We start from the raw sequence: 23,389 nt of genomic DNA on the forward strand, positions 1-23,389 counted from the left end.
CACGAGAGGCAGCCACAGCCGCGGTGGCTATACCTCCGGCTGCGTAAGCGCCTCACGTCTTTTTCTGAAGTTTTCGTTGCATGTATTTTGCTCAGAAACGGGCGTCTAGGTACTTCCTATGGTTTACGCAGAGAAACGCAGGGATTTCTCGACGAGTCTACTTTCATTTTCTCGCGTGAGGAAACTACAGCTAGAAAAAAAAAGAAAAAACAAGGTGTGTGCAATTAGTGACTTTTGAGACTGAATCGAATCGAATGGTGCCAGAAGCAAATCGAATATCGAATATTTTTTCAAATGGACTAAGCATAATGAAAAGCCGTTGTCACAGTTAATGTACAATGATATTCACATCCTAGTATTGCTGAAGTTAGCAAATTTCTGTAACACCGTAGTACGTTATGAAGCGTCGTTTACTAAAATCACAAATCGAGCATTAAGAGCAAATAAGCAATTTCCTTGCGTGCGCAGGACTCTTCAGAGAGTTCGGATGACAGCTGTATAGCCTGCAGAGTATGGCTACACAAGTGGCGTACCCTGCATGCTTCACTGCGCAAGTTCTCATGCTTTATGTACATACTGTACCCTGGGAGAAGGGGGGGGGGGTGAATTTACCGTACTTTTGCCCCAATTTTATGTGTAATTGGATGCAGTTGGCATTCTAAGGTATTAGAAAAGTATTCGAAAAACATATGGATCTGCGAATAGTGCTTATACGATTCGAAGACCGAATGGAATAGTATACTATTCGATTCGTTATTCTAAAGTTTCGATTACTTGCTCACCCCTACCAACAAGCGTATCCTCACTTCTTGCAAATACGGATCGCGTCATTGCTATAACCCCGTGTTTGTCTGATACAGATCAAGGTGACTGATGTGGCTGACTTCGGGGAGTACATGTGCCGAGCTCGCAACGACCTGAACGTACTGGAGCACGTCGTCAATCTCAAGGAAGGAGGTTTGTCACACTTACTTTCTCCTCTCCTAGCTCTTCCCGTGCATGGAAGCAACCCTGTCAACTCTGTTTTAGGCGGTTGCTTTCTTTCCTTTATTTTTTCTTTTATGGCAGTAGAAAAAAAGGTTACGTAATTATTCTCATAATTAGAGAAAGAGGGCCGTTATATAATTTTCCTAATTGCAGGAATGTGGTATATTTAGATCGCATTGTTAGTGTCGGTTCATAAAAGCATCCGAAAAACATTTTTTTTTTTTGCCCGGTAACTACTCAAAAGGTAAAAAAAAAAAGTGCTCACAACATCGCGACTAGTATAGTGGCGGGATAGCTCACTGGCTAGCCGCGTTTTGATGCCAGCTTCATGTTGCAGCAGTGGCATAAGACCGATCTCTGCAGTGGCGGCGTTTCGTGTCTTATTGCCCGCTCCGAGGTGGCGTTACCTCCAAGTGAATGCTGCATCAGTGTCGCTCCAACCAATACACTGGCGCCAACTCCGGCCGCGCTGCCGTAGAAAGTTTTCCTCGTATTTTACGCTCGGAAAACTGCTTTTCGTTGCCTAATTGTTCCGGCTAGTCGGGCATCAACCGCATGTTGGGCGCGTAAGCAGCTGCATATGGCGTAAAGGCGCGCACGTGCACGCAGCTCTTGAGCGATGGCAAAGAGCGACGTGTTTGGCCATCCGAGGGCGATCCATAGTCGTCTCTTGTCGCGTTGCTTGCTTCTTGTTCCTGCTCCTGTTTTTTTTTTTTTTTTTGAGGCCAGCTAGAAAGTATCGCTTGTCGCCAGAAGTCGGCACGGCGGCTTCCGCTGATTACCGTAACTGCGTAACATGGCAGCGGCCAGGCAGCCCGCTTCGACCTAAATTCGCAGTCTTGACAGAAAAACAACAACAAATAAATTGCAAAATAAGCCTTCGCTTAGTCCCATCTCACGGAGAGGAGAAAACACTGGCGATGCTTTGTCCGTATCATTGAGGTCAGCTGTTTGTTTTGATGTTGCCGGGCCTGAAACGCCACCGAGACCCGCGAAAGTGTTTCGATATCTTTAACCCTGGCGACTTGGAACGCTTTTCTCACAATGCGATGACGGCATATTAAATCTAGATCTACTGTAATTTTGGCCTCTTGACAAGTTATCAGTTTCCTTACGGTCGTACTTAACTGGGTAAAAAATGGGAGTCAGCCGATAATTTTCGCTATGTCGTCTGCGTGTGGTTGCCTCACACCGCGACGCGACAAGGTCCGCCCGCAGCTCGCATACCTTGCGCATGTGGTGGCCACTTAATCCTCACTGTGTTTTCTGTTTATTTATTTGTTTATCATCCCCGTGCCCCACAACTTCCTGGACTGAGGAGTCCGGCCAGAACAAGTGCAACAACCGCTTCAATCAACGCTCGTTCAAATCAAATCTTTATTTTCCATCAGGTGCTACAGATCAACCAACATCCGTGACGTCACTATTTTTTTTTTGTCACTCTCGCAGAGGCGCCCAAGCCTCCTCGGGTGGCCGTGGTGGACTCCAAGCCGAGCACGCTGGTGCTCAGAATCGAGCACCCGCGTGACGAACCCCTCCAAGTGGTGGGCTTTCGCATCGAGTACAAAACCGACAAGGACTCCAGTTGGGACAGCGCCGAGCACCAGGAATACGACACCGGTGCGCGCTGTTTCTTTCATTTATACTTATGCATTCTTTTCCGTCAGTGTGCATCCCTGTGTACGAAGTGTAGACGCGACTCATGAAAATTGAATTTGGTCAGCTGGCGTGTAACTGACTTGTTGCTACAGGATAGCTCGGGCAAAAGCTTGTTTCATGAACGAATTAAGGAACACTGTTTGTTGTTGTTTCACCCAGAGCTCTGAAGTTAGACAACACGTTCAACTTAAAAGCGCTAGAGTGACAAACGTAAAACTAATGGAAGCTAAAAGGTATACATGGTACACATGGTAACAAAGGTTCCATAGAAGCCCATACGTCCTGCAGTGGCGTCTTGTGGAGGTATGGCAGCACCACCTACATTTCGCGGGGCCAACTTCTCGGTTGAAAAAAAAAAATCAACGTTTGCCGTTCGAGGCTTGCGCCAGCTCACATCACATATACAGAGCACTGAACAGTACACATAAATCGTAAGTGGGTATAGTCGCCGCAACATCGCACCACAATGTAACTTCAATACACCCGTCTGTATTTATAGGCAACAACACTTTGCAATTTGGTGAACATGGTTTAAATCATTGACCTGGCACCTCAAAGATGTACGACGTAATGCGAATGCATGTATCTTGCATTTACTGCTAAACCGCCACTGCGATTTATTTATTTATTTATTTGGGATCTAAAAGGGCCATCGACCATTATGACACGTTCTTTGTTTCCTTTTGCATGCGCAGGAAATGGTATGCAGTATGTGCTGCGAAACCTGAGCCACGACACCAGCTACGCCATACGCGTGTCGGCGCGCAACGCGGCGGGCTACGGTGATTTCTCGGACGAGATCTACCACCGGACCAAGGACCCGCAGCACTACACGCAGCCCAACAGCAACGCCGCTGGCGTCGCTCCAATCGCGGCCGTCCTCGCTTCGTTGAACTGTTTGCTCTTGCTCAGGCTTTAATGAGCCACTCCGAGGAAAAAAAGAAAGAATGAAATGGGGATGGGTTAACATTGAAAAGGGAGCGACATTTTCTCCCTATTACCGGAACTTATTTTTGCTGCCTCTAAAGGACCTTATCCACGCGGACGACTGATGTAGTGGGCAACAGCAAGTGATGGCGACCTTCAATTTAAGCCCTCATTGAGCATCAGAATACTTTGGCTGAAGAAGTTAGGTGCTTTAATAAGGCATCCGAAGCTGAGTCTTAAATCGCTTCAGCCGCAAGCGATCCAACATTATGGAGAATGATGGTGATTAGAGTGACGACTACAAGCTTTTCATTTGAGCATGATAACGCTGGAGTGCTGACCTGCGGTATCAGCTCGCGCAGCATCGCAGATTGCGTGCGATGTGTTCTTTGGTACTTGCTAAGTGGGACAGCGTGCTGTGATCTCTCACACCCTGAAGTAATCGGCAACACTAATGGCGCTTTCGAGTTTAACGAGGGCGCTCAGAACTGCTCCGAAAGTGATCCGACGGAGGCCTGCGCCGGTATCGGCAGCTTTACTGAGCCCCACGCGAAGATTACCAGAGCACTTTTAGAGCAGTTCTGAGTGCTTCTTACGGTCTTCAGGAAAGTGCCATAGATGCGACTACTTAAGATATAATCCTCAGCTAATAGGTTGCGGAGAATCAAGCTTCTGTATGTGCTCACTGAAGGATTTTAGGGTCGCACACTTCCATAGGCAGGCATGCAGTCCTCCGTTTCAGTCGCCCGCTGAGAAAGAGGCAAAAGGTCAGCTAACGAAGAAAACTATGAATGTCTGTGACACATTTCTTCAAGTTTGCTTTTATTTGTTAGTTTTAGGGTCTTATTAGTTCTTCTGCATGAGAGATTGACAGCTGCATGTATAGGACATTTCACCAAGAGTATTATTAGACACTTGTATGAAAGACGTTTATTATTATTACTATTATTGTTTCAATCATCATGAGAGAGACATTTTTTACATTTCCAAGTGATGCACCAAGGCTTTGTTTAGAGTAGCACTTAACATTTTGTTTCGCACGTCGTCAAGCCCTTTATGTACATTTGAGTACCAACACTAAAGGCTAACTTTCCAGCAACGTAAAGTGAACGACCAAGAAAATACTGCATTTAGTATTCTTTTTGCTTTTCCCGGGATTCATGCCGCACTCGACACCACTTTTCAAGTGCTGCGGAGAGCACTGAGCAGTGCACCTTCATTCTCCGTTACAGTCATCAGCTTGGACGAATTTAACATGTGTGTACGTACGTGTGCGTGTGTGTTTTCTTGTGCAAAAGAAGTGCTGTTGACTGGAACAGGCTTTTTGCGTTCTTCACCAAGACAAGCGTGTATGACAGTGTATACGCCATAAAAGAAAAAAAAATCTCATTGGTTGTCGTCGAGAAGAGTGTAACTGGTCTTAAAAGTTCGTTGTTCTTTATGGCTTGTAACCTTGTAGATGTTCTTCCATAACACAGATCTCTCTGTTGTGTACGTGGTTTTTCACACAAGTACAGTTCCCAGTGGTGACCAGCAGCACCTTGCAAGGAGCTGTGAAACCACCCGCAGTGCGTCACTGTGTGGAATTTTGGTGTTGGGTGTCGTTCGTGACTTCTTCGCAGATGTGCGAGGGTTGAACAGAATCTCCACTTTTCACTGGCATCCCAAGAAATGTGCTGTTGTATCTAGTGTTCTTTATTTCGTTTCAACAATCTATCCCGTAGAACCAGGAATGAGCTGGTATCTGCTACCTGCAAATGTGTTATTTCACTTGAGGTAGACAACACCGTTCTGAGGTGTTTAAGTAGGAAAAAAGAAAAAAAAAGCTTCCATCCTCTTTTTATGCTGGTTGGGGAGCCATGAGTGCATAAAATTTGGAAACAGGTAGCCATAATCTTTCCGTGGTGCAACGTGGCCCATGGGGTGCTTGCGGTGCTCTGTAATTTGTCACTTGTGCTGACTCTAGACCACAGTAGAGATATCGCTGACGTATTGAAATCACGCATGTATGACACTGTCGTGCCTCCAGGTGGGAGCACTGATGGTTATTGCAAAACCAGGCACATCAGAGCCCCGATTACACGTGCGTCTAAGTTATCTGTAGTTTGGTCTAGGGGTTTCTGCACTGCAGTGCTCCACTACGGGCAATCCGTTCTCAAAACCCTGTAGAATTGACCATAACACTTGCGGAACTATGTGCACTTGAAGGATGTTTTCCTGAGTCTCAGCTCGAACTGAAACAATGGTGGCTTAATTTCGCTGCCGCATTTCCCAGTGCGACATATTCGCCGCTGGCGTGAGCGCCCATCATTGCTTGAAAACCGGTCTCGCTGCATGACCGCGACGCACGCAATGCTACGATGCACGTGCGCTGAAAGGAGCACCGTCTCTGTTACTTTTCGCATTTCCCTTAATTCCTGGCCAGCCTGAGAGAGTATATAACCAAAGCAACGAACGGTGCGGAATGCTAGTAACTATACACCTCTGATGAACTTCTGCTCAAGCACTGCTTTCGGGTATCAGTCACGCAGGGGTGCCCCGAATAGATGGGGGGGCCCGTGAAGTGCGATTATGTGGTGCCATCCTTTCGCTAGGGAGTCGGATCGCTGAACTGCGTGTGGTGCAGGATCTATCTGCGAGACAGCTGCAGGCTTAGATGCCTCCAAATACTGGCGGCCGGGAAACCGTTGACCCAGCCTTCTATAACGAATGCGGCGCTTCTTTTCATCAGGTGGCTTGCTTTCGTGGATGTAGGCTTTGAACGCCATCACTGTGGCCTCCAGAGAGCCAGTTGGCAGAGGCAGTAGGCAGAAACACAACATGGAACACTGGTACCAGAAATGCGCAAAGGACAAAACAACTTCGTTTCTGCGCATATATTGATTAAAGTTGTACTCAATAGTTTGGCAAACACTTGTTTATTTAGGTAGCAGTTAGAAATAAGTTTTAAAGAAGTCAGGTGCATTGTGGATATTGCACCCGTGCGTGTTCTATATCCACAATGCAGCAGATATTGGGTCGTCGTCAGGTGAAGTACGTAGCACGTGACAGAATGGTTGGGAGCCATGCCCCGGGTTTACTTCCGATGGTTCCGTCACGGGCTGCGTACTTGAACCGATGGTGACCTAGTGCATGCTGCATTGTGAAATTAGAACCCGTATGGGTCTGAAGACGTTAATGAACGTTTCATTCGATAAGCGATCACAACCTTTCTTTTTTTAAATAATGATCGAACTGTCGGTAAACGCTGCAGCTTGACTCGAAAATGTACCTCTGTGTTTGTTCCATGTCTGCCTTAGGGAGCCGACGCAGAAGTTCGAGCCGCTTTCGCAGTAGACAAGTGTAGCTTTTAACTGATACAACGCAAGAGCTGAGTTATGTATCGAACTGCATCTCATAGGGATCAGTCACCGCAGCGTGTTGAAGGCGTTAGTGTTGGTTCTACGGGAGTCGCGCCGCGTCGTTTACTGGTGTTTGACTCAGGTGTGTTTTAGAGGGTTGGTAAACGTTAGAAACATTTCTAAAATTGTAACACCGAAAGTAAGGTAATGCGGCAACTGAATATAACTGGTTAGGAAATAGCTATATACCCATTAAGTGTCGATTGCTTAGGCGTCGTTCCTAAGGTAAATCAAAACGAAATACAATGAATGCCAACTAGTTTTTTTTTCCGTCGTCTGGGCCGAGCTTGTTATTTTCTGTCTCTCACTAGAGGTGCGGGCGTGTGCGCTTTTGCGTGTATAGTGTGAAAATGCTGGATGTATATGTGATGATCGCCGGGTGCCGTGTGTTTCGAGGTTGTTGAGGGTTGGATGCCTATTTGCTTGTGGGAGCCGACGCGCTGAGCTGCTTCCCAGCTTAGGCGCCGGTGGTGACGCCACTGTGTGCTCTGCGGAAGTGTTGTTTTCTTATTTGTTTCTCCGTGACAGGTGTGTGTGAAAGGCGGCCGCGTGCTTTCTTACGCTGCTTGTCCAAGCAGCGATGTTTGAATGTGAACGGGGCTATATAGGGGAAAAACATAAGGGCCGGCGAAAGCCGAGAACTGATGTCTCTGGTGCAGATATTGAAGAAAAAAAAAAGGAAAATATATTGTTAGTTGTTCTCGCTGTAAAAGCATGAAGCCGTGAAAAACTGTTTTATGTGTGTTTCTCATACTTGTATAGTGCTGAAAAGGTTTGTATGCTATACATGGCGATTTAAAAGGTATATTATATATATATTATATATTACAACTTGGTGACCATCCTTAAGCGTCCCTTTTGCCAGCTGTTCTTGCGTTGTAGCTACCTTTAACGTATGCCCCCTGTTTTTAGAGACATTGTTTTATAGCTTTTAACTCCTTCGTTAGCCATCTCTTGCCTGTAGATGTCTCGCTTCTGTTTTACACGTGCATGTATATCTCTTCAGGTGCCAATTTGACTGTCTGTATACATTCCCGACATGAGCAGTTTGTTTCAGACTTAAGTATTTGCGCCTTTTTCTTGTGAAATTTTGTGTTTCGTGACCTTTTTTTTTTTCTTTGCCTCGCAGTATTGTGCCTTCGTTCGAGCTTCTTCAACGAAGTCTTGTAGAAATCCTGGCCACAATTTTTCGCGGTGCATAGCTGTTACTTTCGGAATGATGTATACATCTATGTGTTATGTAAATAAACATGTCTCTCAAAGACTACAGCCCCATGTATTTTCATATTGACTACCACAACTGTTACAGGAGGATTACTTCATTCTTCGTGTTTTCACGGTTTTCGTACCAAGATACTTAACGCGAATTTTTTATTGCCAAGCCCACTGTATCGCGTCCGTCGATCGATATCTCGCAGGACGTAGATATGTGTTTACAAAAAAAAAAATATTTCGACACATAACGGTGCCAACTTTGAAGGTCACGATGGCGGCAGAATAATATCGTGACTATATAAAACTCGCAAATTTGCACTATATGTACAAGGCCTATATATGTACACGCGCAGAACACTCATCACTGTGTAACGTATTTAAAACATATGCGTCAGATCGGGAAATCTACAACCCGAAAGGAGCTTCCAAGTCTTCACTGCTGCTGTCATTTAAAGATTGTTGCCAAGTCGACCAAAGTACTTGAACGGGGACGGAGAGGGCGAGGTGTGGGAGAGGGGGCTGGCCCCTTACTAACAGATCTTTTTTTATGGTAGTGGTTGTGGAGGGGGGAGGGCACGGGCTCGGTGTACCACCCCTTGGCTACGCCACTGATCACAACATTGCGGTTAAAAACTACGGTCAAAAGGTTAAATTATCAATCTTTGTTAAAAGAATAAATATGGAAGAAAAGCGTCATCGTACCGGTTAAATCTATCTAAAAAAATTCTTCCATTAAAATATTTCAGCAGATATATAAATTTTTTGTCAGCTGGCTACGCAGCGATATACTATCGGCAAGAGTTACAAAATCATCTGTATTGTTATTTCCTCCGAACCTTGGCCAAGAAGGTCACCAGTCCGTGCACAGCGTGAGAGTGCAAAACATCCAACGAAACTGTTCACATGAGTCGCAAAATTGCACCAAGGACACTGACGTGGCTGGTCGCTTCGTCGGCTCCGTCTTGCAGCCTGGCATTATAGTCAATCGCAGTTCCTACGACTGATTGCTCAACAGTGGTCCAAACTTGAGGTTATAAATATACGAGCCATGAGAGCGACTGCGGCCTTTCCTCGTCTAACACTTACACCAACGATGTGACAGCACCCGCAAAGTAACGCTATTTCTTAGCCTGATGATCAGCGACAGCAAGCAAGAAAGCTTAGAAGGCGCCAAACTCCTACAGTCGCGGCGCTTCATTCCTATTTCTACGATGATTTCGCCACAACTATGCTTTCGATAATCTTTCACCCTGTGATCACACGATTGCGACTAACAAAACAAAGCTCTGCTGACAGGTTGACACTATTTCAGAAATTGAGGCAACCTTATCCACAGGATGCTTTGCGATCTGCAGAAATCACCACCCAAGCGCTCCGTACAGGTGGTTAAAAGGCGAAGCTGAAACATGCGGCCCCGGTGTTTATCAGCGGGTAATCCCGATGGTTAATTAAACGACGGCTTGGTAGGCTGCCGGATCCTCAGTGCGCAGTTACTGCTTGTGCCCGGCTGCACAAGCCTGTTCTTGTGTCCGGGCTGCAGTATTAGCACGGCATAGACGAGCTCGTTCCCGGTTCTGCACGCGGCGTTACTAATCGAAAGCTGCCTGCTCCTAAGGAGTACGTATGACACGTGGCCTCATTTCGGAGCCGGAGAGAAGCTGCTGCGCGCGCGCTCGGCTGCGACGTAGAGCAACGGCGTTGCTACTGGCGCAGCTAATCCAACACCACCTAGATAGCACAACTACTTTTCAATCCGATCCATGACATCGTGTTATCTGGCCCGACTGCCATAGAATCTAATGGAGATGCTCCTGAGTAGGCAACGGTGGTTTTGACGTGACCGCTTTCATCGCGCCAGCCTTGTCAATGGAAATTTCGGGCCAGGTAGTGTTACGTCATGAATCGGAGTAAACAGGTCTTATGCTAAGTGGTATTGGCTAATCGCGTGCCTCTCCTTCTTTCTCTTTTCGCGCATGCGCATTGGTTTGCAAAGGAAGAGTTTTTGGCGTACAGGCCACCGACAGACGGACGGACAGATGGACGAATCTGCTAGGCATATACAGCATCGCTGTTATAGCCTTAGGTCCGACGCATCATGAGATCCAAGCTACCCGTAAGTGTGCACAATACTTTTCATATTTGTTATGATTTGAGTTATACACATGGGTGTGATCGAAACCCTCGTCAACTTGTCTAACTTCAATGAAGCCCATAATAATATCTCCGCTCATAGGGTCGGCCACTTGGTCAGTACCACAAGAATGACCTCGCGGACCGCTATGCATCGTCATATGCATAAAAACGTTTTTATAGAGAATGAGGAGTTTGGAGCACGGAGGCTCTCGGGCCCCCGCACGACCCCACTGCACTCAAGTGTTCATGTTCCTTCGGTTCATAACGCTGGCAGCCCGACCAGTAGCCATGGTGTTCACGACCGGGTCCCCAGAGCGCAGCAGGGTCTCCCAGTCCTCCCAGGTCTTCAGGTGCTCTAGACCCCGTGGGGGCTGATCTGCCGAGCAATGAGAAAGGAAATGGGGAGCAGAAGAGCGAAGTTCAGGACAGAGGGTAAATACTGAAAGGAAAAGTGGGTGATAGTGAGAAAGAGCGAGAGGAGAGGGCAGAGTGTGTTTGTAATTGGTGCCAAAGGGCTGCTTGTCGATCGTTAAGGGATTTGTGCGGTGGAGGGTACAGCTGACGCGTCACCTTGGAGGCATGCATCAGGTAGCTGAGTGTATGCGCGCTCCATCGTGAATCCCAGATCGGAGACCGCAAGAGCTGGGTTAAAGGAACCTGGGGATAATAGGCTGAGGGCCTCATTTCCAGAATTTCCGCAGTGCGTGGGCACCTAAATCAGCTCCACATGGTGAGGCGGAGTGCAACGGGAGAGTCCAGTATGCAAAAAGCAGGGACGTGGGCTCTGTCTCGTGCAAAATTTAGGATTGCAGTTTTGTGATCTAATAAAACTTACCGCGCTTCTGTGTTGACGATGGCTGGGGAAACGGCCGCTTCCTCTGCAGCTTCCGGGGAGGTGTCAGGGGGGAGTGTATTTTCCGATGGGGGAAGGAGTGTGGTCCACCATGGCTGCGACCGCTTCATCACCCATGCAGGCTGCGTCTACCCATAGGGCCTCGGATTCCGAGCCGTAATATCGGTGGAGTGGCGTAGCTCGAGCTGTACGGTGCTTATCGTGGTGGTTGAGGTGCATGTTACGGGGGAGTGACTTAATGAGCAGTTCGCGTTGTAAGGATCTTGATATTGGACGTAATGTTAGATCATCGGCCTGTAGTCAGATTCCAATGGAATGCAGGATGCACTGGCCAGTGTCAGTTTGTGAGATGCAGGCATTGTGCTTGGCGGTGCGCGTCTACAAGTTCCCCGATTGTGTTGTGAAGGCCGAGTTGAAGGAGTCGATCGGTAGCCGTAATTATGGGAAGGTGGAGGGTGACTTTGTATGTCCGACGAATGCGAACATTCATGGCCTCAGTTTCACAGCGAGGGAGCTGCAGATAGGGGGTGGAGTAGAGCACATAGTTGGGTACAAAGGGGTGAACAAGGCGGCGTAGATCACGCTCCCTCGTGCCTTTGTGGTAGCCCGTGACCCGGTGGACGAGGTTAGAGATCACCCTTACTGCCTGCTTGAGCCTCTGGAGTGTAGTGGTGCGCTACCCATCCCCCTGTGTATGCATACCCATTATCCTGAGCATTTCGACCTCTGCTGCTTGTCTGCCATCTAGTTCGATGACAATGGGGGAGCGGGGCGAGTTGCGATTCTTAGGACGGATGCAGAACAGCTCGGACTTCTCTCGAGAACAAGAAAGTGCTACGTTAAATGCATAGTTTTTGGTCAGATTGGTAGCTGCTTGGATGGTGTCTTGTATGGCACCATCACTGCCATACAAGACACCACGTTTCTTTAAGAGGGGTGATAGAGGGGAGTGGTGTTGGTTTGTTTAAGAGTAGTAGGTGAAGTTCAGAAAGCAAGAGCAGGAGAGGCAAGTGAGCGCTGAGTGAAGGCTGCTAGGCGACTTGCCTCCTCCCGCAGGGCCCGGAGCTCCCTTTCGATGTGTGCCTGAATTGCACGGTTGGCCCAGGTGGAGTCCCGCCGGGGCTTGTAGCTGCAGTCACGGGAGGCGGAGGGCGTGGTGCTTGCACCGCGCGATGGCTTTCGGGGGGCTGGTTTCTGCTCCCGGGTTCTTGACTGGGACCCGGTGGCCGGCTAGGTAGTGCGTAGTGGCGGGCGGACGTGCCGGTACCTGCATTGTATATTCCCGGTATGATGCCCCTCCCCACAGACGATGCACCTTGGTGGGCAGTTTGGGGCTCCGTCGGCGTGTGCTTGTCACCGCAATTGTGGCAGCATCCGCTGGCTGAGGCGGAACAGACATCCTGGTGGTGTCCGATACGGCGACACTTGTAACATCTCTACATGTTGCGTCGATGGGGAAGCATCTATGAATACCCGCCCAAAAGCTGATCGCTTAGGGCAGAGGGCCTGTGGCTAAAGTGATGATGGTGGGCCGCTTTTTTCCAAAGGGCCGAGCGTCAATCATTGGCAGCTCAGGATTGGAGGGGACAAATCCTTTAGGATTTCAGTGTGTGACTCGCTGTGGGCCATACGAACGACGCCCCGCATGGCATCATACGGTGGGGCGAGGTAGGCGGTGGCATTACTTGAGCTCGTGCCGATGGCAATTGACGCGATTTGGGCATAAGCCCGAGCTCGAACCTCCACGGGAGTGCTGATGGTGAAAGTGTTACTGGTTGGATGCAGCCGCATCCCGCACTGGGCGAGCGCTTCCTGCAGTGGCATACTTTTGTGACAGTGCAGATCGCTGTGAAGAGCGTGCGAGGATTCTTCTTGGTCCCGTCCAAACATCCGCGTAGTCGGACTGCGATTTTGAGGACCCGCCGCAGCAGTTTGAGGACCCGCCGATTTTGAGGACACGACGCAGCTGGCGCTGCACAGCCGGCGGCATCGCAGCTCAGGATTTCTCAGCGGTTGGGTGGCCGTCGGCGCCGTTGGGTTCCCTTGGGCGTAATAGCACTGCAGATCACTGGTGAGAGTGACTGGCGGTATAGCCAGGCGGTGCTGGTTGCGGAGCCGCAGAACGGTCTCCCAGTCCCCGTTTTGGACTTCGGCGGGGTCGATATCAGTGCCATCTGCTTGATAGTTCATGGCTGAGCGGGCTGTGGGGGGACACGGACGTTAGGCCAAAAGTCGGCCTAGCCCTGGAGTGCACCAAGGAGCCGGAGAAAAAGCCGAAAACTTTGACTCGAGCGGAATAGCGACAACCGTGTGCATTCAAAATGGGCGGCTCACCTTCCCAGATGGGATGATGGCGATATCAAGAGCGTCAGGGCACAATGTCCTGCCGCTGTGGACTTTGAAACAGGCGCCTATATCCGGCGCGTACGCTCTCATATGACACCGACACTTTTAACACTGACAGTACCATTACAATTTCCAGTAATCACATTGTAAAAGATGTTGAACAGTTGGCTGTTACTTCTGCTCAAGTTTCAATTTAAGCGGAAAATGTGCACCGCAGAAAGGATATTTTTCATTTCTGTTGTTCCGTGACGGCTGCTTCACCAACAAACGCCGTGAAACTGGCGCGACTACAGCAAATGAGAGATAATTGAGATAAATTTAAAGAGGCTACAATAACATTCGTTAAAAAAAAAGAAAGAAAATTCACAAGCAGAAAAAACGCATCCCAACTGAGGTCACCGTTTACTGGGAATTATTCTCTCTTTATTTGTGTATGAAAGTTTATAGCGTTTATAGTTTATAGTACAGGATAAAAATACGGTTCCAAGCAAAGGCGGGAGAAAGAACACCGGCTTTAATTTTTTTGGTCTTCGATAGAGCAAACGCTGATGCGAGTAGATAAAACGACCAACTGTTTCGACTTGCTAGTCGGAAGCGCGCACCGCGTTGAACAGACGTAGGCGAACCATACTAGAAAAGATGAAACTTTGTAAAAGGCACTCTGCTTGGAGTGCACGCCAAGCACTGCGCGGCGGCTGACCCGAAAGCCAGTGCGCGACAGTCAAAACCCCGGAGTCAGATGTCATGGGGTGAAAGCGGTGAAAGAGCCAAATGTTCTGAAATCCCAAAAAATCATTTGTGCGGAGAGCCTCTCTTGCAAATGGCGACTGCGCGTAAAGCACAAAAGAAGGACCGGCAGTAACAATGACCCCGAGAAAATCAATCTCCCCCGCAGGGGCGTCTGCGTGAGCAGGCGTTTGGTGTGTTGCGACACCACGTACCCGAGCACGTGAGGGTTGGACCCTCCGGCGCGTAGCCGTGCATGGCTTAGCCGTGTGTGGGCAAAGGAGGATCCTGGGTGCTGAGCCGATGCCGGGTGTTCGGACCTTCAAGGCCCTCCGGCGGAGACGACACACCTCTTTGGCCTCTGCTTCACATAGACGGCACCTCCAGAATGACCCACCTGGAGGAAATCGGCAGTGGCCTTTTCCTGTGCTCCTCTCCAATATTCGTTTTTTTCTCTCTCGCCTTTTCATCTTTCCTGTCTCCTCTTCACTTCTTCTCACTTCTGAATTTCCGGGCGGGCAAGGGTTAACCTTGTGTGGCTAACGCGCGTAGAATCGGCCTACGTGCGACCATGGAACAGCCGTTTGATGGGTTCGCGGGCGTACGTTCTGTGGTGCCTTGCTCACTCTTGCAGTGCATCCGCTATAACCTTCACCTCCCTGCGCTTCTCGCGCGCAAAGATAAGATACGCCTGCGGTAGCTAGGATTCGTTCCGTAAGTCAAAGCGGCCGCTTCCTTCCCATCTTCCAGGATGAAGCGTCGGCTGGCCGGCGCACGGTGCCGAGGGCAGCAAAATGCGCATATTCTGCGTAACGTACGCTCTATCAGCGCGTGTATTGAGGTACGCCTGTGCAGGTGTGAATGAACCTCGAACGCGCACTGCTTAAAAGACTTCGTGCTGTCGAGAGTACTGCGAGGAACAAGCAATAGTTAAGCAACATGTGTTTTAATTTGCACAAAAGCAAATTGTTTTAACACAAATGTTCTAAAACCAGGACTATGCATTTTTGCATAACGTACCTTATACGTGCCGCAAATGCACCATGTGCTGTCAAAATCAGGAATCACTGACCTGCAAGGCGCTCATTGCACAGGTCCTGAAACGCATCGGTTTCTGCCAGCGATGGCAAGTTAGCATGATTTCGCCAATGAGGGCAAAATTTTCCGTGGATATTCCTTCGTCCGTTGCCCTTGCCATGGCACGGTACATTGCGTAAAGCGTCTCATGCACGTTCATTTCACAAACTTTAGTTCCTCCTGTCCCACCTGGCCACAAAAACATCTGGGAGAGCTCGGTCCAGATAACACAGCGCAACGAAACGTGGAGAGCAACGTAAACCTGCCCACACGGCGCCTTTGCCATGGTACGAAACCTACGGAGCGACACCTGTGAGCGCACACAACCACAACAAAGCTGCCATTGTGGCCCGAAATGTGTGGCCGCTGCAGCAAAAGAAATAAAAAAAATGGCTGTGGCTTAGGTAAGGTTAAGCCCAGGATGCGAAGCATACTAGCCTTTATTTTAGTTGTTGAACCACTGTTTAGCTTGGTAAACTGCTGTTGCTTGGCTATATTTGGTTCGGCTAGACGAAGAAACAACTCATGCGTTACTCTGCTTCGCCTTGGACGCCCCGCATTGGACGCAGTGAGCGTCGAGCAATGCAGCGTTCGGCGCGGCAACGAAATGTGCGCCTGAGCAAGCGACGCACGGCAACACCGCATTCACTAGAGGCGCTTTTGTACCGCTTTGAAGCATCGTACTCGTGGCTCAGTGGTAGCGTCTCCGTCTCACACTCCGGAGACCCTGGTTCGATTCCCACCCAGCCCATCTTGCAAAAGTCGAGCCAAAGCCACTTCTCTTCTGTCGTGACGTCACGGTGTCACGTGGTATTCAAGGCCACACCGCCGCGCCTGAGGAGCTGGGTTGAGCCCTCGTAATATGCTTCGCATAAAAACTGCAAAAAAAGTGAACGTGCTACGTCATTTCCTTCACACTTTTCTCCTAGCGCGCACGAGGTAGGGCCTCTCCTAGTTTTAATTCCTCCATGGGGGCAGAAAATCCTCCCACGTGCACGTACTGCCAACGCTCTGGGCGAACACTTCGCGCGTGTATCAAGCTCTGCACCATTACACAAAATTATTCCTTAAATATAAAAAAGTGGCTGAACTTAAGTCACTGGATGGTAAATGCCGTCCGAATGAACCATACAACTGTCCTTTTAATATTGCCGAGCAAAGAGTGATGGAACGAAAAATGTTAGCTGTAACGTTAAGAGACAGGAAGAGAGCGGTGCACATGTGGATCAGAGAGCAAACAGGGATAGCCGATATTCTAATTGGCATAAAGAGAAAGAAATGGAGCTGGGCAGGTCATGTAATGCGTACGTTACATAAAGCCACAATTAGCTTTCTGGCCCTCCGCAACAAAATCACGCCGAACAGCTGTCATATTCTGTCGTCTCAGAATAGGACACACATTTGGCGTCCATCGTTTTCTACTCGCTGGAAATGAACCTCCAACCTATGGTATATGCGGAGAAAGGCTGACCGTCCTCCACGTCCTCCTGGAGTGTCGGGAAGTGGAATCTGAGAGGAAGAGACATTTTTGCCTAGCATACCGGCAGCACATCGCTCTTCATCCTGTCATGTTTCTCGGTCCAGAACCGATACTAATACTAATACTGACACTAACACAGTCCTAGGTTTCCTGAAAGATGTCTTACATTTTATTAACCTAGCGCTTCCTCTGTTCTGAGGATGGCACTGCCATAGTAGTTTTGTATAGCACATGCCTCCAGGCCCTTGTGTTTCAAGGGCTCTGGTGAGGCAGTAGTGCTATAGCCATTTTCATCTGGCATATTTTGTATATCGTATCATTTCTTAGCAATGAATTTTGATGGTCATAGTACACGTCTATGTCATCGCCATAATCTTAGATTTACGCACTTCACAGCGACTATCTTTATGGCCCCTTTACAGCCACATCACATTAACTTCATAGAACTCATCACTCCACTACAAACTCATTAACTCTGGTATGGAGCTCTTTGAACATACCTAAGCTCCACACATTCATTTAAAATAATAACCCTACAGAAATGTAATGCTGATGCTTGTGCTAACCACAATATCGGGACCGGGAGTGGACTGTTTTCGACCAATTTTTTCGTGGGCAACTCATCTGAAACAGTATTATGCTGCTTGGGGAGTACCAACTTTGCATAGCTACGCAAGATAAAATTAGGAATAGTAACAGCGTGAAAGACAGATGAAAAGGAAGACTTACCCTATACAGGCGCTGACTATAACAACTTTATTTGCTTACAGGTGCGTATATACATGTGTCTACCACGGCACAAACAGAAACCTCTGTTTTCTTTCAGCTGACACCACCTGTTCTTATTTATTTACGCAGATGTTCTTATTTTACCAGACTGCGTAGTTATCTACCGTTCCCGAGTACTCTTCTCTTGGCACCAATTATGTAACTCAAATAGACCAGCGGTTGCTATTGAAGATAATTCTTATCTGCTTGTTTATAAGTCCTGCCCAACTCTGTTTCTACCTTTTAATCTCATGTAACTGGAATGTCGCCTACCCCCGTTTGCTCTCTAATCCTCACCCCTATATCTTCCTGTCACTTATGTTACGCCTGTCATAGGCGTATTTCGTTCAACCGCACGTTCTGCACCCCTGGGCTTGTTCTTTAGCTTCTTTGTTATCCTCCAAGTTTTCTAATACCAGGTCGAAAATATATACCGATACTTAATTATGTTTTCAAATACCGGACTAATACGTCAACGTAACGATTCTCCGCAGTTGACGTTTGAACGCATTGCTATAGATACAACCTCGACAAGTCTACCGAAATGCAACGTACAAATGCACAACTAGCAAGCGTAGACGTTCGGGCTTTTGTAATGCGCGATCTGAATGGCCTAAAAAATAAAAATAAGACTACCGATAAAACTAATTATCATCGGTTTCTCTGCGAGAAACCTGAATTTGAATCGGCACGAGGTTAATCCGCACTAAATTTTTAAAGCGCCACTATTTCACTTTTCTTTTGGTCACGCAGATCACCCAGAATTGCACTTTTTGCCAGAAACCAGACCTGAACATCCTCCCTTTTATGTATTGTTTCGCTGCAGGCCATTCTAAGTATTCGTGTGTTAGCATTAGGAGTGCCAAAGTTGAAAAATTACAGACTATTTGGTGGCATCAACCACGCAATATTGTGTGAACGCACATTTTGTTGAACCAAATTAGTCATTTTCTTGCACCAAGTTAGGCATTGCTAAGCCATTGTTTGACCCGTTCCTAATTGAATCATTTGTCGTCGCAATATCGATGTTAAACTGATAAGACATGCACAGTGGATTGCATAATGCATACAGGGTTACTTAGGGGACGCAGGAGGAGGAGGAGGATTGCAGAGCTGCACAAAGACCGTTTTGTGGTTTCACGCCGAACTGGCCGGTGTTGTGCAGCATTTGCATTTGCATGAGGGGTATGCGAGGTGTGATCATGCGCTCCACTGTACAGTTTAGAAGAAGGTGGGCAAGCTTGGGCGGATATTTATGCCCATAGCCCACAGAGTACAAATGCATTTTAGTTTGGGCGAGCGAAGACTTACATGCTCGACACACCTCAAACAAAGAGAATCGTTCAATTTTGGCAAAGCCCAAAGCCACGGTCGCGTACATGGAGGCCGCGACGCAGTTCTTTTTGTGCCACAGTCTGTCACACGAAGAACACGCAAAGCCAGGCGGGTTGTCTATGAAGTCCCACTCCAAGATGGCCATCGCAGTCGTTGCCAAAGATAGACCTTGCGACTTGCCCTTGCGACGCTGGTATGCAACGTCCGCAGCTAATCGGGCTTGTCGATATTAATCCGTTTCGGTAGCGCGCTTGACAAGCTTGTGAAATCTGTAGTTCTCCAATCGCTTCTGTCATTCTTCGACAGTTTCATTGGTACGTTTCAACGCCATGAATTGATGATGATGATGACGACGACGACCCTCTGTACAAATGGCACATACCCACTGCGGGGGATCTGCCAAGAGTTGAGCGGCTAGGAGAAAATGAATCCAAAAAAAGCTTATGTATTCTGCCCGGTGTTCTAATTAATTATTATAATTGACTGTTTTAGGAAGGCTGGCGACTTGAATCAAGTATAAAGTTTATCATCGCGGCGCGAACTTTCTGGTGGCTGTACCCCAATGTGGAAGCTCCAAACAAAAGCAAGACGGGGACGTTCATGATGAGGCCATGCTTGTTGAAAGGGTCCTCGAGCACCCTCTTTCTTACTGAGGATAATCGTTGGCACGCAAGGAGAAAGTGATCAATTGTTTCTGGTTCCCTGCCCTGTATACGCAAAGGAACATGCCGAGAAACCAGCTTTGTGTCTATAGAAATTTAGTGTCGGGATGCGGCAGTTTAGCCATGTTGGGCGGAATTTATTATTTATGGCTCCAAGGTAACAGTAAGTGGTGGTAATCATAATGCGAAGCCACACACACACACACACGCGCACGTGTGTGTGTGTGTGTGTGTGTGTGTGCGTGTGCGTGCGTGCGTGTGCGTGCGTGCGTGTGTGTGTGTGTGTGTGTGTGTGTGTGTGTGTGTGTGTGTGTGTGTGTGTGTGTGTGTGTGTGTGTGTGTGTGTGTGTGTGTGTGTGTGTGTGTGTGTGTGTGTGTGTGTGTGCGCGCGCGCGCGCGCTGTTAGATGTGGCGCCGTTTCCTGAGGCTACTTCGAGTTCTCCCGGACCACATCGAATCGCAGCACATTCCAGAGGAGCGCTCGAGCCAACAAGTTCATGTGCAAACAAGTTCGTACGTCGCCGGTGGAGCTATTCAATGCTTGAGTTTTCCAGAAAACGAAGGGATAGCCCGGCATTGTTGCAAGGAAAGTGGGTCCCGAAACAAGACGGCTGCGATGTACAGGGAAGGCCTGGCAGCGTCGCCCCCACCTGGCTTTTGTGACGGCGATCAAGCAAGGGAGACCAAGCGCCGACTCTCTCCGCCTGGTGTGGCACCGCGGCACTGGCGCCAACGATTGGCCGAAAATGGCGTCATCTGAGCGGACTCTCCCATTGGTCAAACATGACGCGACTTCCAGTGCTCGAAGGGTTTATAAGAAGCATTCCAGAGATACCAGAGCATTCTGGGGCATTCTCTGATTCTCTGATTGACCTCTCTCGAACATCTTGCCGCGGGCCGCAGCGTCCGAGTTGCTGCCGGCCCGTAATGACTATACGACTGTTACTTGACTCTCACCTCTCTGTATGTAATGTAAAATAAATACTCCCAAGTTTGGTTTTCATCCCGAAGTCCGTCCTTCAAACCCTACAGTGTGTATATATATATGTTTGTCTGTCTGTCATAATTGATAATCTCAGAAACCTAGCAGTGGTGCTATAAGTGGTTGGGGGATCGACAGATACTAAAGGGCCACCCAGGGAAGGAGGAGGAGTAGATTTTAATGAAGAGAAAGGAGGAGAGGTCGGCCTGGAGAGCGTGTCTCTAGCCTGCTACTCCTCACTGTGGAATAGGGAAGTGGGAAATACAGGGAAAGGTAGGTGGCGGATGATTATGATATGGTACAATGAGATACTATATACACGTTGTCCACTATGCGGGTGCGCACTGGAGACGCAATACACTAAGATTAATCTTGTCCATACAAAAAGTAAACTTGCCACAAAAAGTTTTTGCGCAAACACATTTCGCACTGACTACATTTCTCACAGTTTCTAGAGGCGATCGTCTAAACCAGTCTCACTTAAAAAGTTCACAAGTGCTTTTATGGCACGTTGGGCACAGTCAACACTCCTCCACGCGCCCAAAAGCTTTTCTTCTGAAAAGGGGCGGGAGTCCAAGCTGTCAACAGTAGATTTGAGTTTTCTTCGTTCGGCCGCATATTGAGGGCACACGCAAAGTGTGCCCACACACTTTGCACACACACACCCAGGGAAGCATTTGCTAATGAGTCTGCACCCTCATTCTAAGTCAAGCGTTTGTTCCCAGGTACCCAAATTAAACGAAGCAAACGCAAATTAGACGGAGCCAAGAGATATGATGCTTACAAAATCTTTGAGTCACTACACGTAGTAAGCGATGAACATAGAGAGAGTGAGTTGGTGATAATAGCTACTGACGAATGAGAAGGGTTCATATTGCACAGTGCTAAAGTTACAGCTAATAATTCTGCCGTGGAAGTCTAATCGAATAGGATCAATCTAGCGAATGAGAAAAAATTCCTACACTTGCCTTTTCGTTGCTCTGTTGGGCATCTGTAGCTACTATAGCGTTCTCCTGAATGTGACTGAAGTGATCATCCAGCAAGTCATTGAGAAATCGGGAAGATAAATAGTTAGGATTATTTGGGTAAATGTTCTCAAAAATAATTTCTAGAGAGACGGTAGTTGACTTTGCTGGAGTCATCTTATAGAGTTTAACATTCGAGTTCCTTGGGGCCGATGTACATTAAAAAAGAAAGTGGGCTGACTTATAAACACGCTCTGGTGTCTCATCAAATGGTATTTGGACTGTTAGCAGTCAGAATCTAGCCGTTAACGAAGGCACTCGTGCTTGTTTTTGTAGCCTGTCACACGTCTGGATCCTACCCACGATGGGGGATTGGCCAAGAAACAGGTGGATTATTCGAAATTAATATGGAGAATAAATTTCCTATTATCTATGGAATTAGTAATGAATAGCGCAGAATTACCTGTTAAAATAAAATCAGGAGGGTCATACTGAATGAGTAATAATTAATTCGGGCTTCCAGGTACAATCGTGATCGCTTGGCCGCATCTTCTTCGTCCGATGACCTCGGCTGCCTCTGTCACCGATCTCTTTGTTGTCCGCTAGCTGCGCATGACGCGATTGATCTCTTTCTTAGACATTTCCGAAGGTGATTCTGATTCATTTTTCGTATTTATTTCACACATACGCACGGCGATGTATACCTGAAAAGAATAGGCTGTGCAAGCGAAAAGCGCGTGTCAAGAGTGAGAGTGAGTGAGTGAGTGAGTGAGTGAGTGAGTGAGTGAGTGAGTGAGTGAGTGAGTGAGTGAGTGAGTGAGTGAGTGAGTGAGTGAGTGAGTGAGTGAGTGAGTGAGTGAGTGAGTGAGTGAGTGAGTGAGTGAGTGAGTGAGTGAGTGAATAAACTTTTATTTGGTCCAGCAAAACGCGATAAAACGCGCACCCGGCTAATCCCACGACGGGACTGACAGATCTAGTCTGCCGGCCCGATCGCGGGCGCGCTGGACGGCCAGTATTCGGTCCTCAAAGACGGGACTTCGCAGGAGCGCGTCCCACTCTTCCTTGGTGAACTTCGGGCCCAGCGACCCGCACTCCCAGAGCATACGAGGCAAAGTAGCAACCTCATCACAGGCCACGCAAGAACAAGTCAGATAAATCTCGGGATATATGATGTTAAGGGACGCCGGATTTGGGTAGGAGTTCATTTGCAGGAGTCTGAGTGTGACCGCCTGCGGCCTGCTTAGTTTGGAGTGAGGCGGCGGGAAAACCTTTCTCTCTAAGTAAAAAAATTTAGCATGTTCATTATGCGTTATAGGAGCGTCCCTGTGTCCGGGGTGAGAGTCGCCCGATCCGAGGGCAGCGCGGTCGGTAAAGCCACGCGCAACCTCGCGGGCAGACACGTTGAGGTTCAGAGGAACTTCAACGTCAACGTCAGCGTGTGAAGAAGCTTCTAACAGATAGAGGAGAAATTCAGGTTGGTAGGCTAGTAGTGCTTTCGCACTAAGAAAGTCTATGTGTAAAGCCTGGGCGACGTTATATATATATATATATATATATATATATATATATATATATATATATATATATATATATATATATATATATATATATATATATATATATATATATATTAGTGCAGCTTACGGTGGCCTGCTCCGGACCACCGTCAGTTGTACTTCGCCCCTTGATGAGGCAGCCCGTGTGTCAAGTGAGCTCCTGAACCACACTTTGCAAAGTGGTGAGCGCGGTTTAAATCATGAACCCAGGGGTCGCAAAGAGGTGCGACATGGTGCTAACGCATTTCTCTCGCATTTACCGCTAAACCGCCACTGAATTGTTAGAGCGCAGCTCTTCGGCGTAACTGAGTGAACGA

At 48.0% G+C, this 23,389-nt stretch overlaps 1 protein-coding gene across 1 annotated transcript in view; it reads left to right on the plus strand.

Moving 5' to 3' along the window:
• Window positions 1-8,238, plus strand: part of LOC135914037 (neural cell adhesion molecule 1-like) — a 441,070-nt gene extending 432,832 nt beyond the window's left edge. The window contains exons 7-9 of the mRNA XM_065446761.2: window positions 861-957; window positions 2,437-2,607; window positions 3,342-8,238. Coding sequence (XP_065302833.1) covers window positions 861-957; window positions 2,437-2,607; window positions 3,342-3,565 — 492 coding nt within the window. The 3' untranslated portion in view covers window positions 3,566-8,238. The remainder of the gene's footprint in view (window positions 1-860; window positions 958-2,436; window positions 2,608-3,341) is intronic.
• The last annotated feature ends 15,151 nt before the right edge of the window (window positions 8,239-23,389 follow it).

The sequence above is a fragment of the Dermacentor albipictus genome, chromosome 4 (assembly GCF_038994185.2).
Source record: "Dermacentor albipictus isolate Rhodes 1998 colony chromosome 4, USDA_Dalb.pri_finalv2, whole genome shotgun sequence".
NCBI classification, from domain to species: domain Eukaryota; kingdom Metazoa; phylum Arthropoda; class Arachnida; order Ixodida; family Ixodidae; genus Dermacentor; species Dermacentor albipictus.